Here is a 13,940-nt window from a genome sequence, read left to right as displayed (position 1 = left end):
TCCCTCCACCCTCCCTCCACCCTCCCTCCATCTCCCTCATCTCCCTCCACCCCCCCTCCAGCTCCCTCCACCCCCCCTCCATCTCCCTCCACCCTCCCTCCACCTCCCTCTCCACCCCCCCCTCCATCTCCCTCCCCCCCTCCCTCCATCTCCCTCCATCTCCCTCCACCCCTCCCTCCATCTCCCTCCACCCTCCCTCCATCTCCCTCCACCCTCCCTCCATCTCCCTCCACCCCCCCCCCCCCACCCCTCCACCCCCCACCCCCCCCTCCATCTCCCTCCACCCCCCCTCCATCTCCCCTCCACCCCCCCCCTCCATCTCCCTCCACCCTCCCTCCACCTCCCACCATCTCCCTCCATCTCCCTCCACCCTCCCTCCATCTCCCTCCATCTCCCTCCACCCTCCCTCCACCTCCCTCCATCTCCCTCCACCCTCCCTCCATCTCCCTCCACCCTCCCTCCATCTCCCTCCACCCTGCCTACATCTTCCTCCACCTTCCCTGCATTTTTTTTTCTTTTTCTGGGACGCTTTTAATCCGAAGTGATTTACAATTACAGGGACATTCCCCCCCTGGCCTAACTGAGGGCTGAGTGGTGGTGTTTCAGGCGGGATTTTGAACTCACAACCTTTCGATCAGCCCAGTCCAACTCACTATCCGCTAGACTCCCTCCACCCTATACCTCCCTCCCTTCACCCTACATCGTCAGTCCCCTGAGCCTCGTCTAAGGGAGGTCAGAGTTCACCTCGGCCTTCCCAGGGCGAGCAGCGTTTAACCTCCCGCCGTCTTCATCTTCATCAGTCTCAGACTCTTCCTGCCTCTGTTACCTCTGAAGGAGGAGGGGGGGGGGATTAAGACCCGCCTGGGGCGTTAAACCAGGCTAGCCTGCAGGCCAGTCAACTGTGTGTCATATAGGCGTCTATACCGCTGCCTGTAGGACTCATGAATCACAGCTCCCAGCAGCTTATAGTCCTGCGTCTCATCAACCTCCCTTGACCAGATGGCCCGAGTTGGATCTTACTAAATGCTCAACGAAGGGGGTGGAGGGGGGGTGGCGGGGGGAACCAAATTAATTCAGATGGCACGTGATCAAGCGCAGTTCGAACAAAACCCCTTAATCCATTTAAGTGGTGTTAGGTTGATAAAAGGCTTCGGGGCTCCAAAGCACAATTATGTAATGAGAGCACATTGTCTCCCTTGCAAAATGTACCCCTCTTTAAACTCGTACGACCTCACCGACAAAGCACGAGCCACAAAGCCAATTAGCACGACGACATCCTACCTTTTCATCCGCGTCTGGGCCTCGACAATATAACCCACCCGTGTGAGGGAGAGAGAGACTGACACGGGAGCAACAGATGAACCCCCGGGGCTTTTCTCTCCACTCGTGGATCATCAACAGAGCCAATGGCAATCTCGGGGGTTTTGAAAGAAAGTCAATGGCCTCGTATTGTGCTGAAGGGGGGATATATATTGCACACTTTGTGTCCGCGGCGGCTCCACCGGTGACATCAGAGAGGTCAGCGAAAAGGGGTCGGAATAACCCGATTTGAGTCACAAAGGCGCCAGGCTGAGTTGATACCATTAGCGTGAGACGCGGAGGACAGAGTTCAGGGTGCACGTCCATCTGAAAACAGAAGCCCCTTGCAAAGAAATTAATTAAATCGACTCTTTTCTCTCTCTCTCTCTCTCTCTCTCTCTCTCTCTCTCTCTCTCTCTCTCTCTCTCTCTCTCTCTCTCTCTCTCTCTCTCCCTGGTCAATTATTCAATTACTTTTCCTGAACTGGCGTTTGACCCCGGTGTTTCCTATTGAATTTGTTAACCGACGGAGTAGATTAGAAAGAAGAAGAAAAAAAGAAAAAATGTTTTCTGCAAATTGTCGGAGTTGCTGGAGCTTGGCTTTCTCTCTCTCTCGTGTCCGGTTTGGTTCCTGCCGAAATGAAAAGCTTTGACACACACAGGGATTCACTCTGCCAGCACAAAGCCCCTTTTTTGGCATTAATTGGAAGCCCCTATCATCAACATGAAGGATGGCACCAGCTCTCCGACCAGCTGTAATTACTGGATGTGTGTACGCTTGTGATGACTATTTTCCGTTTGTTGGTGTACCTTATTATGATGGAGCACAAACTCCTTCTCCTCGCTTTTGGAAGAATAAAAACAATCATGGGCTGTTTGTGCATCTGCTCCTCACCGCTCTGTGTTTAACTAATTAGAGGCGAGACCAGAATAAGCTAGCGACCTGGGTCACAGCCAGGCAGGCTAATGAACTGACTGACGCCCAGGAGATTCACACAGACGTGTCGGAGGTAACAATGCTGTATGAGGTGAACATTCCTGCACATAGCATCTCTCCCCCACCACTACCATCCCCATCATCACCACCACTACCATTACCACCACCACCTCCACCATCATTACCACCACCACCACCACCATCATTACCACCACCTCCACCATCATTACCACCTCCACCACCATTACAACCACCACCTCCAACATCATTACCACCACCACCACCATTACAACCACCACCTCCACCATCTCCATCATCACCACCACCACCATTACCGCCACCTCTACTACCACCACCACCTCCACCATCACCACCACCAGCATTTCCACCTCCTCCACCTCCACCACCACCACCACCTCCTCCACCACCACCACCATCATTTCCACCACCATTTCCACCACCATTTCCACCTCCATTACCACCACCACCACCACCATTTCCACCTCCTGCTCCAAGCCATTGGTCTGTGTGAGGAATCGGACCCTGAGCTGTGCGTCCCCCCAGTCTGTCAGACAGCAGGCAGCCCAGCCTGCGGTGGCAACCATGTGTGTTATAACCATGTGTGTTATTACCATGTGCATTATTACCCAGCAGCCTCCTGACAGACGCGTCTGCAGCCTTCATAGATAAACACGACTGTGTTCGTTTGTTTGAACGTTCAAAGCCAAGCCCACAAACAACACAACACCACAACAACACAACAACCACAACAACACAACAACAACAACACAACAACAACACAACAACAACACACCACCAGCCTCGTGGCAGAAGGCGCGTTGCCTCCGCCGGGTCTTAATGATGTAAATCTTCTCCCCTCCTTTGTGGGAATGAATTCATAATTCTCTGTTGAATCTGGGAATATCTGCCGTGCATTAATATATCCACAGGCGGCCGCACATATTTAGTTTATTATTCACTCCCTCTGCTACACAACAACCCCCCGACAGACAATAAACAAGAAAACAGAAAAGAAGAGTCGTCCCCTTGGGGAGAAGGGGTGATATATAAAGCTTGGATATGGATATTCTTTTGTCAGAGAAGCATTTGATGCAAAAAAGCAGCACAGGATGTGGTCTCTGCTGAGGCAAGTGAGACTGCTGTGCTCGAGGAGGAGTGTGTCTGTGTGTCTGTGTGTCTGTGTGTCTGTGTGTGTGTGTGTGTGTGTGTGTGTGTGTGTGTGTGTGTGTGTGTGTGTCTGTGTGTCTGTGTGTCTGTGTATCTGTGTGTCTGTGTGTCTGTGTGTGTCTGTGTGTCTGTGTGTCTGTGTGTCTGTGTGTCTGTGTGCCTGTGTGTCTGTGTGTCTGTGTGTGTCTGTGTGTGTCTGTGTGTCTGTGTGTCTGTGTGTGTCTGTGTGTCTGTGTGTCTGTGTGTCTGTGTGTGTGTGTGTTTGTGTGTGTCTGTGTGTCTGTGTGTCTGTGTGTGTCTGTGTGTCTGTGTGTGTCTGTGTGTGTCTGTGTGTCTGTGTGTCTGTGTGTGTGTGTGTGTGTGTGTCTGTGTGTCTGTGTGTGTCTGTGTGTCTGTGTCTCTGTGTGTCTGTGTGTCTGTGTGTGTGTGTCTGTGTGTGTCTGTGTGTCTGTGTGTCTGTGTGTGTCTGTGTGTCTCAGCCTGGCGGAGCAGAGAGAAGCTCTCAGCCACCTGGGGTTTGGTGGGGGGATTGCCTGCCTGCCTGCCTGCCTGCCTGCCTGTCTGTCTGTGGGTGTATTCATGGCCTGTGTCTGTCTCATCTGTGCTCTCACAGGTCCCACGTCTTCTGCATGCCAAAGAGATGAACTGAAGCTTTGGAGAGAGAGAGAGAGAGAGAGAGCAGCTCGTGTGCAGATCACATCCTCCTCCTCCATCCATGAACTCTGAGATCGCCGTCTGCCGTGGAGCCATGAGGCGTCAGAGAAGTCCAGGATTGGCTGCTGTCCTGATGGGCGTGGTCGCCTGCGTCAGTGCCTTCCACCTCGCCGCCGCCATCGACATCCCATTGGAGGGTAAGTTAAGTGACGACTCCTCCAGCCAATCAGAGGTCGGCCACTTACGTATGAAATACTCTAATTTACAAGTAGTAGTATAATGATTTTGTTTCTTATTTAGTGGCTTAGCCATCCGTAGGAATTCATTTGTTAAGTGCTACAAAAAGGCTTTTGCTTTCGACACGCTAAGCCCTCTTTTACACTCACTGGGGTGGGAATGGTGTCCAGAGGTTTGTTAATTAATCAGTTAATTACAAAAGTATGTGTGATTCACTTATGTTTATGAACTACATTGATTCACTTGCCTCTGGTACCAATAAGTAGTCACACAGCATACAGGTTGATATCATGTTAAAATGGGCTCATCATAATGTATTTAACACTACGTATCTCTTTTTGGTTTGAAATTGTTTCTGGTTTAAATCAGATTTATTCACTCTCTTACTACTTAGGGCTGTGTACTGTATGCTGCTGTTTCCTTGGAAACAGATATCAAGTTTTTTTCTCCCTTTAAATTATTCAGAAATATCTCTTAAGGGCCCGACCGTGAAAGAACAGTTCAAACAGGTTTTCTGAAAATGCAACGCACACTTATGTTGATGTGTGGGGAAGATTAAAGGGATAGTTCAGGATTGTTTCTATTAAAGGTTCAGGCAGACACTTCCCTCGGTCTGGGACACATTCTTGACTGTCGACTACTGGGCTGGCGAGCATCAAACGTAGGGGAAGTATAGACAGTAGATTCACACTACGCTCTCAGTCTCACTACTTAATAAATAAACACCTCCACCAGAAACTCTACAGCCATATCCTGTCTCTGCGGTCTGAACCTGCATGTCGATATGAAAACACTTAGTTATTCCCACTGTTAGAAACATAGAAGTGTGTTATTAGAGCTGAGAGGACTTGAAATACAGGCGACTCGGTTTGGAGCTGGTCAGATGAAACAATGTGTATCAGATGTCAGGCAATGGGTGTCTGTGTTTCAAACCAGGAAGTGTTCTCAGTTCGGATGACATGTTTATATATAATACTTATCCTTGTATAACATTCAAAATCCTGAACTAACCGTTTTAATGTCGAGGAATCATTATGAATGCAATTAACATTATCTCCTGTTGTGTTCCATCCACAAATGTGTGATAACATTAATTTAGAAAGGTCTAGAACAAAAAGGATTATTATTAATCCTCATGTTTAAACGTCTGTCTGTGTTATTGGTTGTTGTTGTTTTTACGGCTGCCTTGGATTCTCTAGTTTTAGCCCGTGTAAACAGTAAGTATTGTCTAGCCAACATTAGTTATTTAGTCTTTTAATCTCTTAAGGCTGATGTGCTCATGTGTACGATAATTCTGAAAATCATTTATTGACATCATCCTCCATGTCCTCACTAAACCTACATGTAATACTGGGTTGGTCTGCATTTACATGTTTACCATTTAGCAGACGCTTTTAACCGAAGCGACAATTAGAGATTACAGGGACATTCTCCCTGGAGTCATTTAGGGCTAAGTGCCTTACTCAAGGGCTCACTCGTGTGGTGTTGCCAGGTGGGATTTGAACTCAACTCAACTCACTATCCACTAGGCCACCACTACCCCAACTGTCCATGTGTGACATTTGTGACACATTTTAATGCTTTGGTCCTTGTGTCGGGATCTGATGTAATGATCAGACTTTCCTTTAGAAAAATGTGAAAATCAAAGACACATCGCTAGTCAACTAACACAGTTTGTTTTGTGAGCCTGCTAACAATGTAAAGTAGTGTTCTAGTTAACTAGGTAGCAGTGTAGCAGATTACTCACCCAATCCGTTGCGTTGTTGCAGTATTTTGGCTTGACTAGCGAGTTTGTGTTGTGATTCTCAACAACGTTGAAAAGTAGTTTCAAAAGAAAAGTCTGAACATTTTGATTTGGTTGCCGACATGCGGACCAAAGCATTAGAACGATGATACTGATGTCTACTGTCGCTGACTTGTCTCATTTGAACAAGTGAATCACGGACCAAGAACAGCATGCCGAGCTCAAGCTGTGCGGCTGACAGTAACAATACAACACCATTAAACGAAATGAGAACATAACATTATGGAGATAGATAGATAAACCCATCGTATGTTGTTGAACATGAGACATATGTCTGTAGAAACCTTGCAGCGGTCCTCTCGTATGTGGTGTGTCTCGTGTGTGAGCGTCTCTGTCTGTCTGTCTGTCTGACTGTCTGTCTGTCTGTCTGTCTCCTAGTCGAGCAGATGCCCACCATCACAGCCCAGTCCCCCAGCCCGCTGATCGCCTTCCCCTTCGACGAGAACTTCCCCATGACATGCCAAGCCAAAGGGAACCCCCTGCCAGAGTAAGTAGTACTGAGAAAAGAGTTACGATCCCCAGCAGATGGGAGAGAGAGAGAGAGACAGAGAGAGAGAGAGAGAGAGAGAGAGAGAGAGAGAGAGAGAGAGAGAGAGACAAACCCCAGAGATCTTATTAGCAGCCCAGTAGATAGAGACAGACCATCGCTCTTGGCTGGCGCTAAGTTTTCTGTTTGTGTGTGTTTTGATTTCATGGTGTGAATCTTGCCATCTTGACAGCCAACCTTGGACACTTGGAGCATATTCTACATGTTGCTTCTACACGTTCACAACAAGCAAATTTTTTTTCACAGTTCTCGAATTTGAATATTAACAGTGAGAGATTGAACAACTGTCGGTTGTTCAAATCACGATTCTAGATTTGAATCACGGTTCTAGATTTCTAGATTTGAATGTTACAAGTGAGAGATTGAACAACTAGGCTGGCTGTGGCGCAGGAAGTAGCGTGTCCTTGGGCAAGACACTGAACCCCAAATTGCTCCCAGTGAGCGGGCCGGCCGGCGCCTTACATGATAGCTTGCCATGAATGTGTGTGTGAATGGGTGAATGAGAGGCCGTTGTAAAGCGCTTTGGATAAAGGTGCTATATATAAGTGCAGTCCATTTTAAGGGCAGTCCAACAACTGCCTCTCTCTCTCTCTCTCTTTCATTAGATTCAGTTGGACGAAGAACGGGGTGGAGTTCGACCCCTTGCTGGACCCGAGGCTGACGCGGGAGGACGACTCGGGGACGTTCGTGATCCCCAACACCGGCAACCTCACAGAGTACCAGGGAACCTTCCGCTGCTACGCCTCCAACGCCCTGGGGACCGCCATATCGGAGGAGATCGAGTTCATTGTTCCTCGTGAGTAGCATACATCAGCGGCGCCTGTGGAGCTCCATTACAGCCCCCTTCAGAGTGATTCAGGGGCCAGGGACTCACAGCAGAGCGGCAATGAGTGAGCTGCTGCCCGTCGCAGGCTGTTCATTGTATTGGCGGTGGCAGAAAGTCATTGAAACTCTAGAGGGGTAGAGTATTCTCTCTCCACCCCCCCCAGTTGCTCTCTCTCATTCTATATGCCCCTGTGCACTCTGGGAAAAGGAACGGAGTGTGATCTAGAGCTCTCTATCATTTCCCCGGGTACATTTCTCATTTTGTTCCAAAGCAGAGTACATAAATCTTCAAAGAAATCCACACCCGGGGGGGAACTGTGACTAAATCTGGCCGCGCTTCAACCATTCAGCCCTGCTGACAACACCAGCACCACAATAGTAGTAATGACGTCTATTTCTACCCCCCGAACGTCTCAGAAATGTGCTGTAGGATTTGATTCACTCTCTGGGTGCTTTCAGATCAACACAAACACCAATTCACACACAACCCAGCACCAAAACACAAGCATTGGGGAGACTGCCACCTGCTGGAGAAGACAGCAACTACCTGAAATGGCTGATAGATTCATGAATTGTCTTTTTTTGTTTTGTTTTGTTTTGTCAGATGTTCCGAAGTTCCTCAAAGAGAAGATCGACCCCATCAAGGTGGAGGAGGGCGAGCCGATGATCCTGGAATGCAACCCTCCCAGAGGAATCCCTCCGCTGCAGATCTACTGGATGACTATAGGTGGGTGACTAATAGGTCCTCCACACACCCACACCTCCACACACCTCCACACACCTCCACACACCTCCACACACCCATCACACCTTGGTGGTTAACTTCTGCTGCTATACGGAGATACAGTAGCTCAAACGTGATGTTCTGAGATGTTCTGAGACGTTCTGAGATGTTGTTAACTTCTCCTCAGGTCTCCAGCACATAGAGCAGGACGAGAGGGTGTCCATGGGGCTGAACGGGGACCTCTACTTCTCCAACGCCCTGGAGAAGGACAGCCGCGCCGACTACTGCTGCTTCGCCGCCTTCCCCAGGATACGCACCATCGTCCAGAAGACCGCCATGTCAGTCATCGTCAGCAGCAGTACGTCTACTACTTCCTGTCTAATGAAGGGGTAGCTCTGGGGGCGGCTGTGTCTCAGGAGGTAGAGGCTGTGTCTCAGGAGGTAGAGGCTGTGTCTCAGGAGGTAGAGGCTGTGTCTCAGGAGGTAGAGGCCGTGTCTCAGGAGGTAGAGGCTGTGTCTCAGGAGGTAGAGGCTGTGTCTCAGGAGGTAGAGGCTGTGTCTCAGGAGGTAGAGGCTGTGTCTCAGGAGGTAGAGCCGCCGTCTAATGATCGCAAGGTCGGCAGATCGGCGGTTTCGAACTCCGGCTGGCCGCATGTCGAAGTGTCCTTGGGCAAGACACTGAACCCCCAAATTGCTCCCAATGCGTGGGCCGGTGCCTTGCATGGTAGCTTGCCTACCTCACCATTGGTGTGTGAATGAGAGGCCGTTGTAAAGAGCTTTGGAATAAGACGACTATATACGTCAGTCCAGTCCATAATGAACCGCACTAAACACAGAGAACGTTTACGTTTACAAGGGTCCCTTGGGTGTTGAAAGCTACAAAACCTAGACCGTTGGCTTTCATTTGACCATTATGATCACCATTTATCATCTTCCAAATGTACATTGATTTCCGGTTCCAGGGAAAAAGCTTGAAATCACTGCATTGTCACTATGATCATGAAGATCATTCTCAGCATCTTCAAAGTTTGATTTTGCCATCGTTTTGATTTGAGGTCACTTGTTTGTCTCTTATTCATTGTGTTTGTTTATGGGATTTTCGTTTTGCATAATTTCATATTTTACCCGCCTCCCATTTCAGCCAAGTCAAGTGGCAGTTCTGGCGGTGGTGAGTTACATTTCATATCACGTCTCTGTCTAAGCACACCTGTTGGTCTTACAGTACAATATGCTTTTCTGTTTCCATTCTCAAAGTGTTTAATTATGGAGATTCATTATTGGTTGCCAGCACAAGAGTTGGACTCATCATATTGCCTTTCCTTGAGAAACACAACAGATTTATACATCAGTTCAGTTTACTAGACACAGATTCCTGACTGTCTCTTCATCTTCATGTTTCCAGCTAACGCCCTCCTCAACAGGAGACCTAGCCTGCTGTCGCCCTCTGGTGGCAGGACAGAGACACGGCTGGTGAAAGGAGAGGAGCTGCTACTGGAGTGCATCGCAGAGGGGTTGTAAGTCAAACCACGTCTCTCTGTTACCAAAGACTCACTCTGTTACCAAAGACTCACTCTGCGAACAGAAGAATGTCAACTGACTGTGTGATCACGTGTAAATCAACCATTTGGCTACAGATATGACGATGAAACATGCCAATACTTTGATGGCAACGACAATACTTTGATGGCTGCTCATCCCTGGTTAATGTGATCACTCTATAACCTTACTACTCTATAACCTTACTACTCTATAACCTTACTACTCTATAACCTTACTACTCTATAACCTTACTACTCTATAACCTTACTACTGTATAACCTTACTACTGTATAACCTTACTACTGTATAACCTTACTACTGTATAACCTTACTACTCTATAACCTTACTGCTCTATAACCTTACTACTCTATAACCTTACTACTGCACTACTGATGTTTACATTACTACCTTTTCAACTACTGTATATTGCACATTGCACATGTCTCCTGATATAGCTCCTTTATACTTATGTACATTAGATACTGTACATAAACTACCTCTCTGTATATAGCCCATAACTGTATATACCTCTAACTATACTGATGTTGACAACACTACCTCTGTATATGACATAGTTACCCATCACCCCATATTTGCACTTCTGGTTGGATGCTGAACTGCATTTCGTTGTATAGTACTTGTACTCTGCGATGTCAATAAAGTTGAATCCAATCTAATCTAATCTAATCATGTGTAAATCAACCATTTAATCAGCCAAGTCACCCACCCCTGTCTCTGTGCCCTCTGTGTCTCTCAGCCCGACGCCTAAGATCGAGTGGGTGAAGGTGAACCACAAGATGGCCGCCAGGGCCACGGTGAGGAACCACGGCAAGCTGCTCAGCGTCCCCGCGGTGGACGAGGACGACAGCGGGAAGTACAGGTGCAAGGCCTCCAACCATTATGGAGAGTCTTCACACTACTACCATGTCACTGTGGAGGGTGAGTCACCTGACCTCAGCATACAGACTGATGGAGTGATAGGTAGATGATGGAGGTAGATGATAGGTGATGGAGTGATGAAGTCTGATGATGAATATCCATGCTTAGTGGACATGTATATGATTTAATCTCACTATTGGGTTTTACTGAAAAGCCATCCAATCAATAACATTTACATTTACATGTTTGGCATTTAGCAGATGCCTTATTCCAAAGCGACTTACAATCAATAACAGCTAGAAAGCATAATAGACATCTGACATAGTCACATAGCCCAATCAAGTCTATCTGAGGTTTTTTAATAGGAAACACCGCCATCTACAGAGCATATTAGGTGTCACCGTTTAGGACAACATTGGCTCCAAGTGTATGTGTGTGTGTGTGTGATGTGTGTGTATCTGATGTGTGTATATCTGGTGTGTGATGTGTCTGATGTGTGATGTGTCTGATGTGTGTGTATGTGATGTGTGTGTGTGTGGTGTGTGTATCTGATGTGTGTGTATGTGATGTGTGTGTATATCTGGTGTGTGTGTGTGATGTGTGTGTATCTGATGTGTGTATATCTGGTGTGTGTGTATCTGATGTGTGATGTGTCTGATGTGTGTGTATGTGATGTGTGTATGTGATGTGTGTGTGGTGTGTGTATCTGATGTGTGTGTATCTGATGTGTGTATCTCCAGAGCCTCCCCAGTGGGTGTCTGAGCCACAGAGCCAGCTGAACATGATTGGCTCAGAGGTTCTGATCAGGTGCTCCGCCTCGGGCGTCCCCCAGCCCACCATCACCTGGAGGGTGAACGGCCTGACCCCTGAAGGTACGACCTCCGACCTCCGCTAGCCTCACCTGTACACCTGGAATAACCTCACCTGTTGTTCCTGCAACTAACACTAGAACAGCCATGGGTGGGGTCATTAACACTAGAACAGCCATGGGTGGGGTCATTAACACTAGAACAGCCATGGGTGGGGTCATTAACACTAGAACAGCCATGGGTGGGGTCATTAACACTAGAACAGCCATGGGTGGGGTCATTAACACTAGAACAGCCGTGGGTGGGTTCATTAACACTAGAACAGCCATGGGTGGGGTCATTAACACTAGAACAGCCATGGGTGGGGTCATTAACACTAGAACAGCCATGGGTGGGGTCATTAACACTAGAACAGCCATGGGTGGGGTCATTAACACTAGAACAGCCGTGGGTGGGGTCATTAACACTAGAACAGCCATGGGTGGGGTCATTAACACTAGAACAGCCGTGGGTGGGGTCATTAACACTAGAACAGCCATGGGTGGGGTCATTAACACTAGAACAGCCATGGGTGGGGTCATTAACACTAGAACAGCCATGGGTGGGGTCATTAACACTAGAACAGCCATGGGTGGGGTCATTAACACGAGAACAGCCGTGGGTGGGGTCATTAACACTAGAACAGCCGTGGGTGGGGTCATTAACATAGGGTGGCCTTCTATATGTGACACGGTCTAGTGTTTTCGTCCGCATGTCAGCAACCAATCAAAATGTTAAAGCATTGCATTGTGGGTTGTGGGTTGCAGAGGTGCCTGCGTCCAGCCGGGAGGTGTTCGAGGACACCATCGTGCTGCACAAGGCCCAGGCCTCCGACAGCGCCGTGTACCAGTGTGAGGCTGCCAACCGCCACGGGACCCTGCTGGCCAACGCCAACATCATGATCATGAGTGAGTACATGTTCATATCAACCTCCACCTCCCCCAGCCTTCACCCTACAGCCTCCACCTCCCCCAGCCTCCACCCTACAGCCTCCACCTCCCCCAGCCTTCACCCTACAGACTCCACCTCCCCCAGCCTCCACCCTACAGCCTCCACCTCCCCCAGCCTTCACCCTACAGACTCCATCCACCTCCCACCACCCCCACAGCCTCCCCCCCACCCCCCACCACCCCCTTAATTCCAAAGAGCACATTATCTAAAGTAGGAATATCATCTGATGATGAAAATATGCAGTAAACAGAATGCCAGTGTTGCTTAGCGATGGGACAGGGGCATCTGTCTGTGTGGAGCTGACAGACACGGGCGTTAGACACCCAGGGGAGGAGACTGAGAGAGGTTCTGTGTGTCTGGTTTGGACTGAGAGAGGTTCTGTGTGTCTGGTTGGACTGAGAGAGGTTCTGTGTGTCTGGGTTGGACTGAGAGAGGTCCTGTGTGTCTGGGTTAGACTGAGAGAGGTTCTGTGTGTCTGGGCTGGACTGAGAGAGGTTCTGTGTGTCTGGTTGGACTGAGAGAGGTTCTGTGTGTCTGGGTTGGACTGAGAGACGTTCTGTGTGTCTGGGCTGGACTGAGAGAGGTTATGTGTGTCTGGGTTAGACTGAGAGAGGTTCTGTGTGTCTGGGTTGAGACTGAGAGAGGTCCTGTGTGTGTCTGGGTTGGACTGAGAGAGGTTCTGTGTGTCTGGTCTGGACTGAGAGAGGTTCTGTGTGTCTGGTTGGACTGAGAGAGGTTCTGTGTGTCTGGGTTAGACTGAGAGAGGTTCTGTGTGTCTGGGTTGAGACTGAGAGAGGTCCTGTGTGTGTCTGGGTTGGACTGAGAGAGGTTCTGTGTGTCTGGTCTGGACTGAGAGAGGTTCTGTGTGTCTGGTTGGACTGAGAGAGGTTCTGTGTGTCTGGTTGGAGAGCTGGCGCCGGTTCTGGTGGTGCTGGCAGGGCGGGTGTTGGCACTGCCCTCCGGCTGTCACGGCTGTGTGGAGGGAGGCCGTGTGTGTGAGCGACAGCTCTCCTCCAAACAGGTTATCTAGCTGCCCTCCGTGCGGACCAGCCCTCCATCATCCCTCCATCATCCCTCCATCATCCCTCCATTATTCCTCCATCATCCCTCAGGCATCTCTATGCTAGCAGGTCTCTTGAGTTGGTTCGGTGGCGTAAGACAAAAATGTGCTGCTTTTATAAGAGCAGATAAAGAATATGCCCTCTTTCACTTCTCAGAAATTAGTTTTTTGTGTGTGTGTGTGTGTTAAGGTGTGTGTGTGTGTGTGTGTGTGTTAAGGTGTGTGTGTGTATGTGTCTGTGTGTGTGTGCGTGTGTGTCTGTGTGTGTGTGTGTGTGTGTTAAGGTGACACTTGAGTTAATAAAGCCGGACAGAGCCACAGCTGCTGCCTTTGTTAAGGACGGGGAGGGAGAGAGAGATGAGAGAGAGAGAGAGAGAGAGAGAGAGAGAGGAGAGAGAGAGAGGAGAGACAGAGAGAGAGAGACAGACAGAGAGAGAGAGAGGAGAGAC

General features: G+C 48.9%; 1 protein-coding gene across 1 annotated transcript in view; it reads left to right on the top strand.

Annotated features, from left to right (window-relative positions):
* Positions 1-4,171: 4,171 nt before the first annotated feature.
* Positions 4,172-13,940, top strand: part of chl1b (cell adhesion molecule L1-like b) — a gene marked incomplete at both ends in the record, with an annotated part of 42,762 nt that continues 32,993 nt past the window's right edge. The window contains 9 exons of the mRNA XM_080548467.1: positions 4,172-4,274; positions 6,497-6,605; positions 7,271-7,461; positions 8,095-8,217; positions 8,402-8,590; positions 9,616-9,727; positions 10,511-10,692; positions 11,373-11,504; positions 12,248-12,388. Of these exons, the coding sequence (XP_080404593.1) occupies positions 4,172-4,274; positions 6,497-6,605; positions 7,271-7,461; positions 8,095-8,217; positions 8,402-8,590; positions 9,616-9,727; positions 10,511-10,692; positions 11,373-11,504; positions 12,248-12,388 (1,282 nt within the window). The remainder of the gene's footprint in view (positions 4,275-6,496; positions 6,606-7,270; positions 7,462-8,094; positions 8,218-8,401; positions 8,591-9,615; positions 9,728-10,510; positions 10,693-11,372; positions 11,505-12,247; positions 12,389-13,940) is intronic.

The sequence above is a fragment of the Nansenia antarctica genome, assembly GCF_963989245.1.
Source record: "Nansenia antarctica genome assembly, chromosome: 18".
NCBI lineage: Eukaryota > Metazoa > Chordata > Actinopteri > Argentiniformes > Microstomatidae > Nansenia > Nansenia antarctica.
Note: the sequence above shows the minus strand (reverse complement) of the source record. Positions and strands in the feature narration are given on the sequence as shown.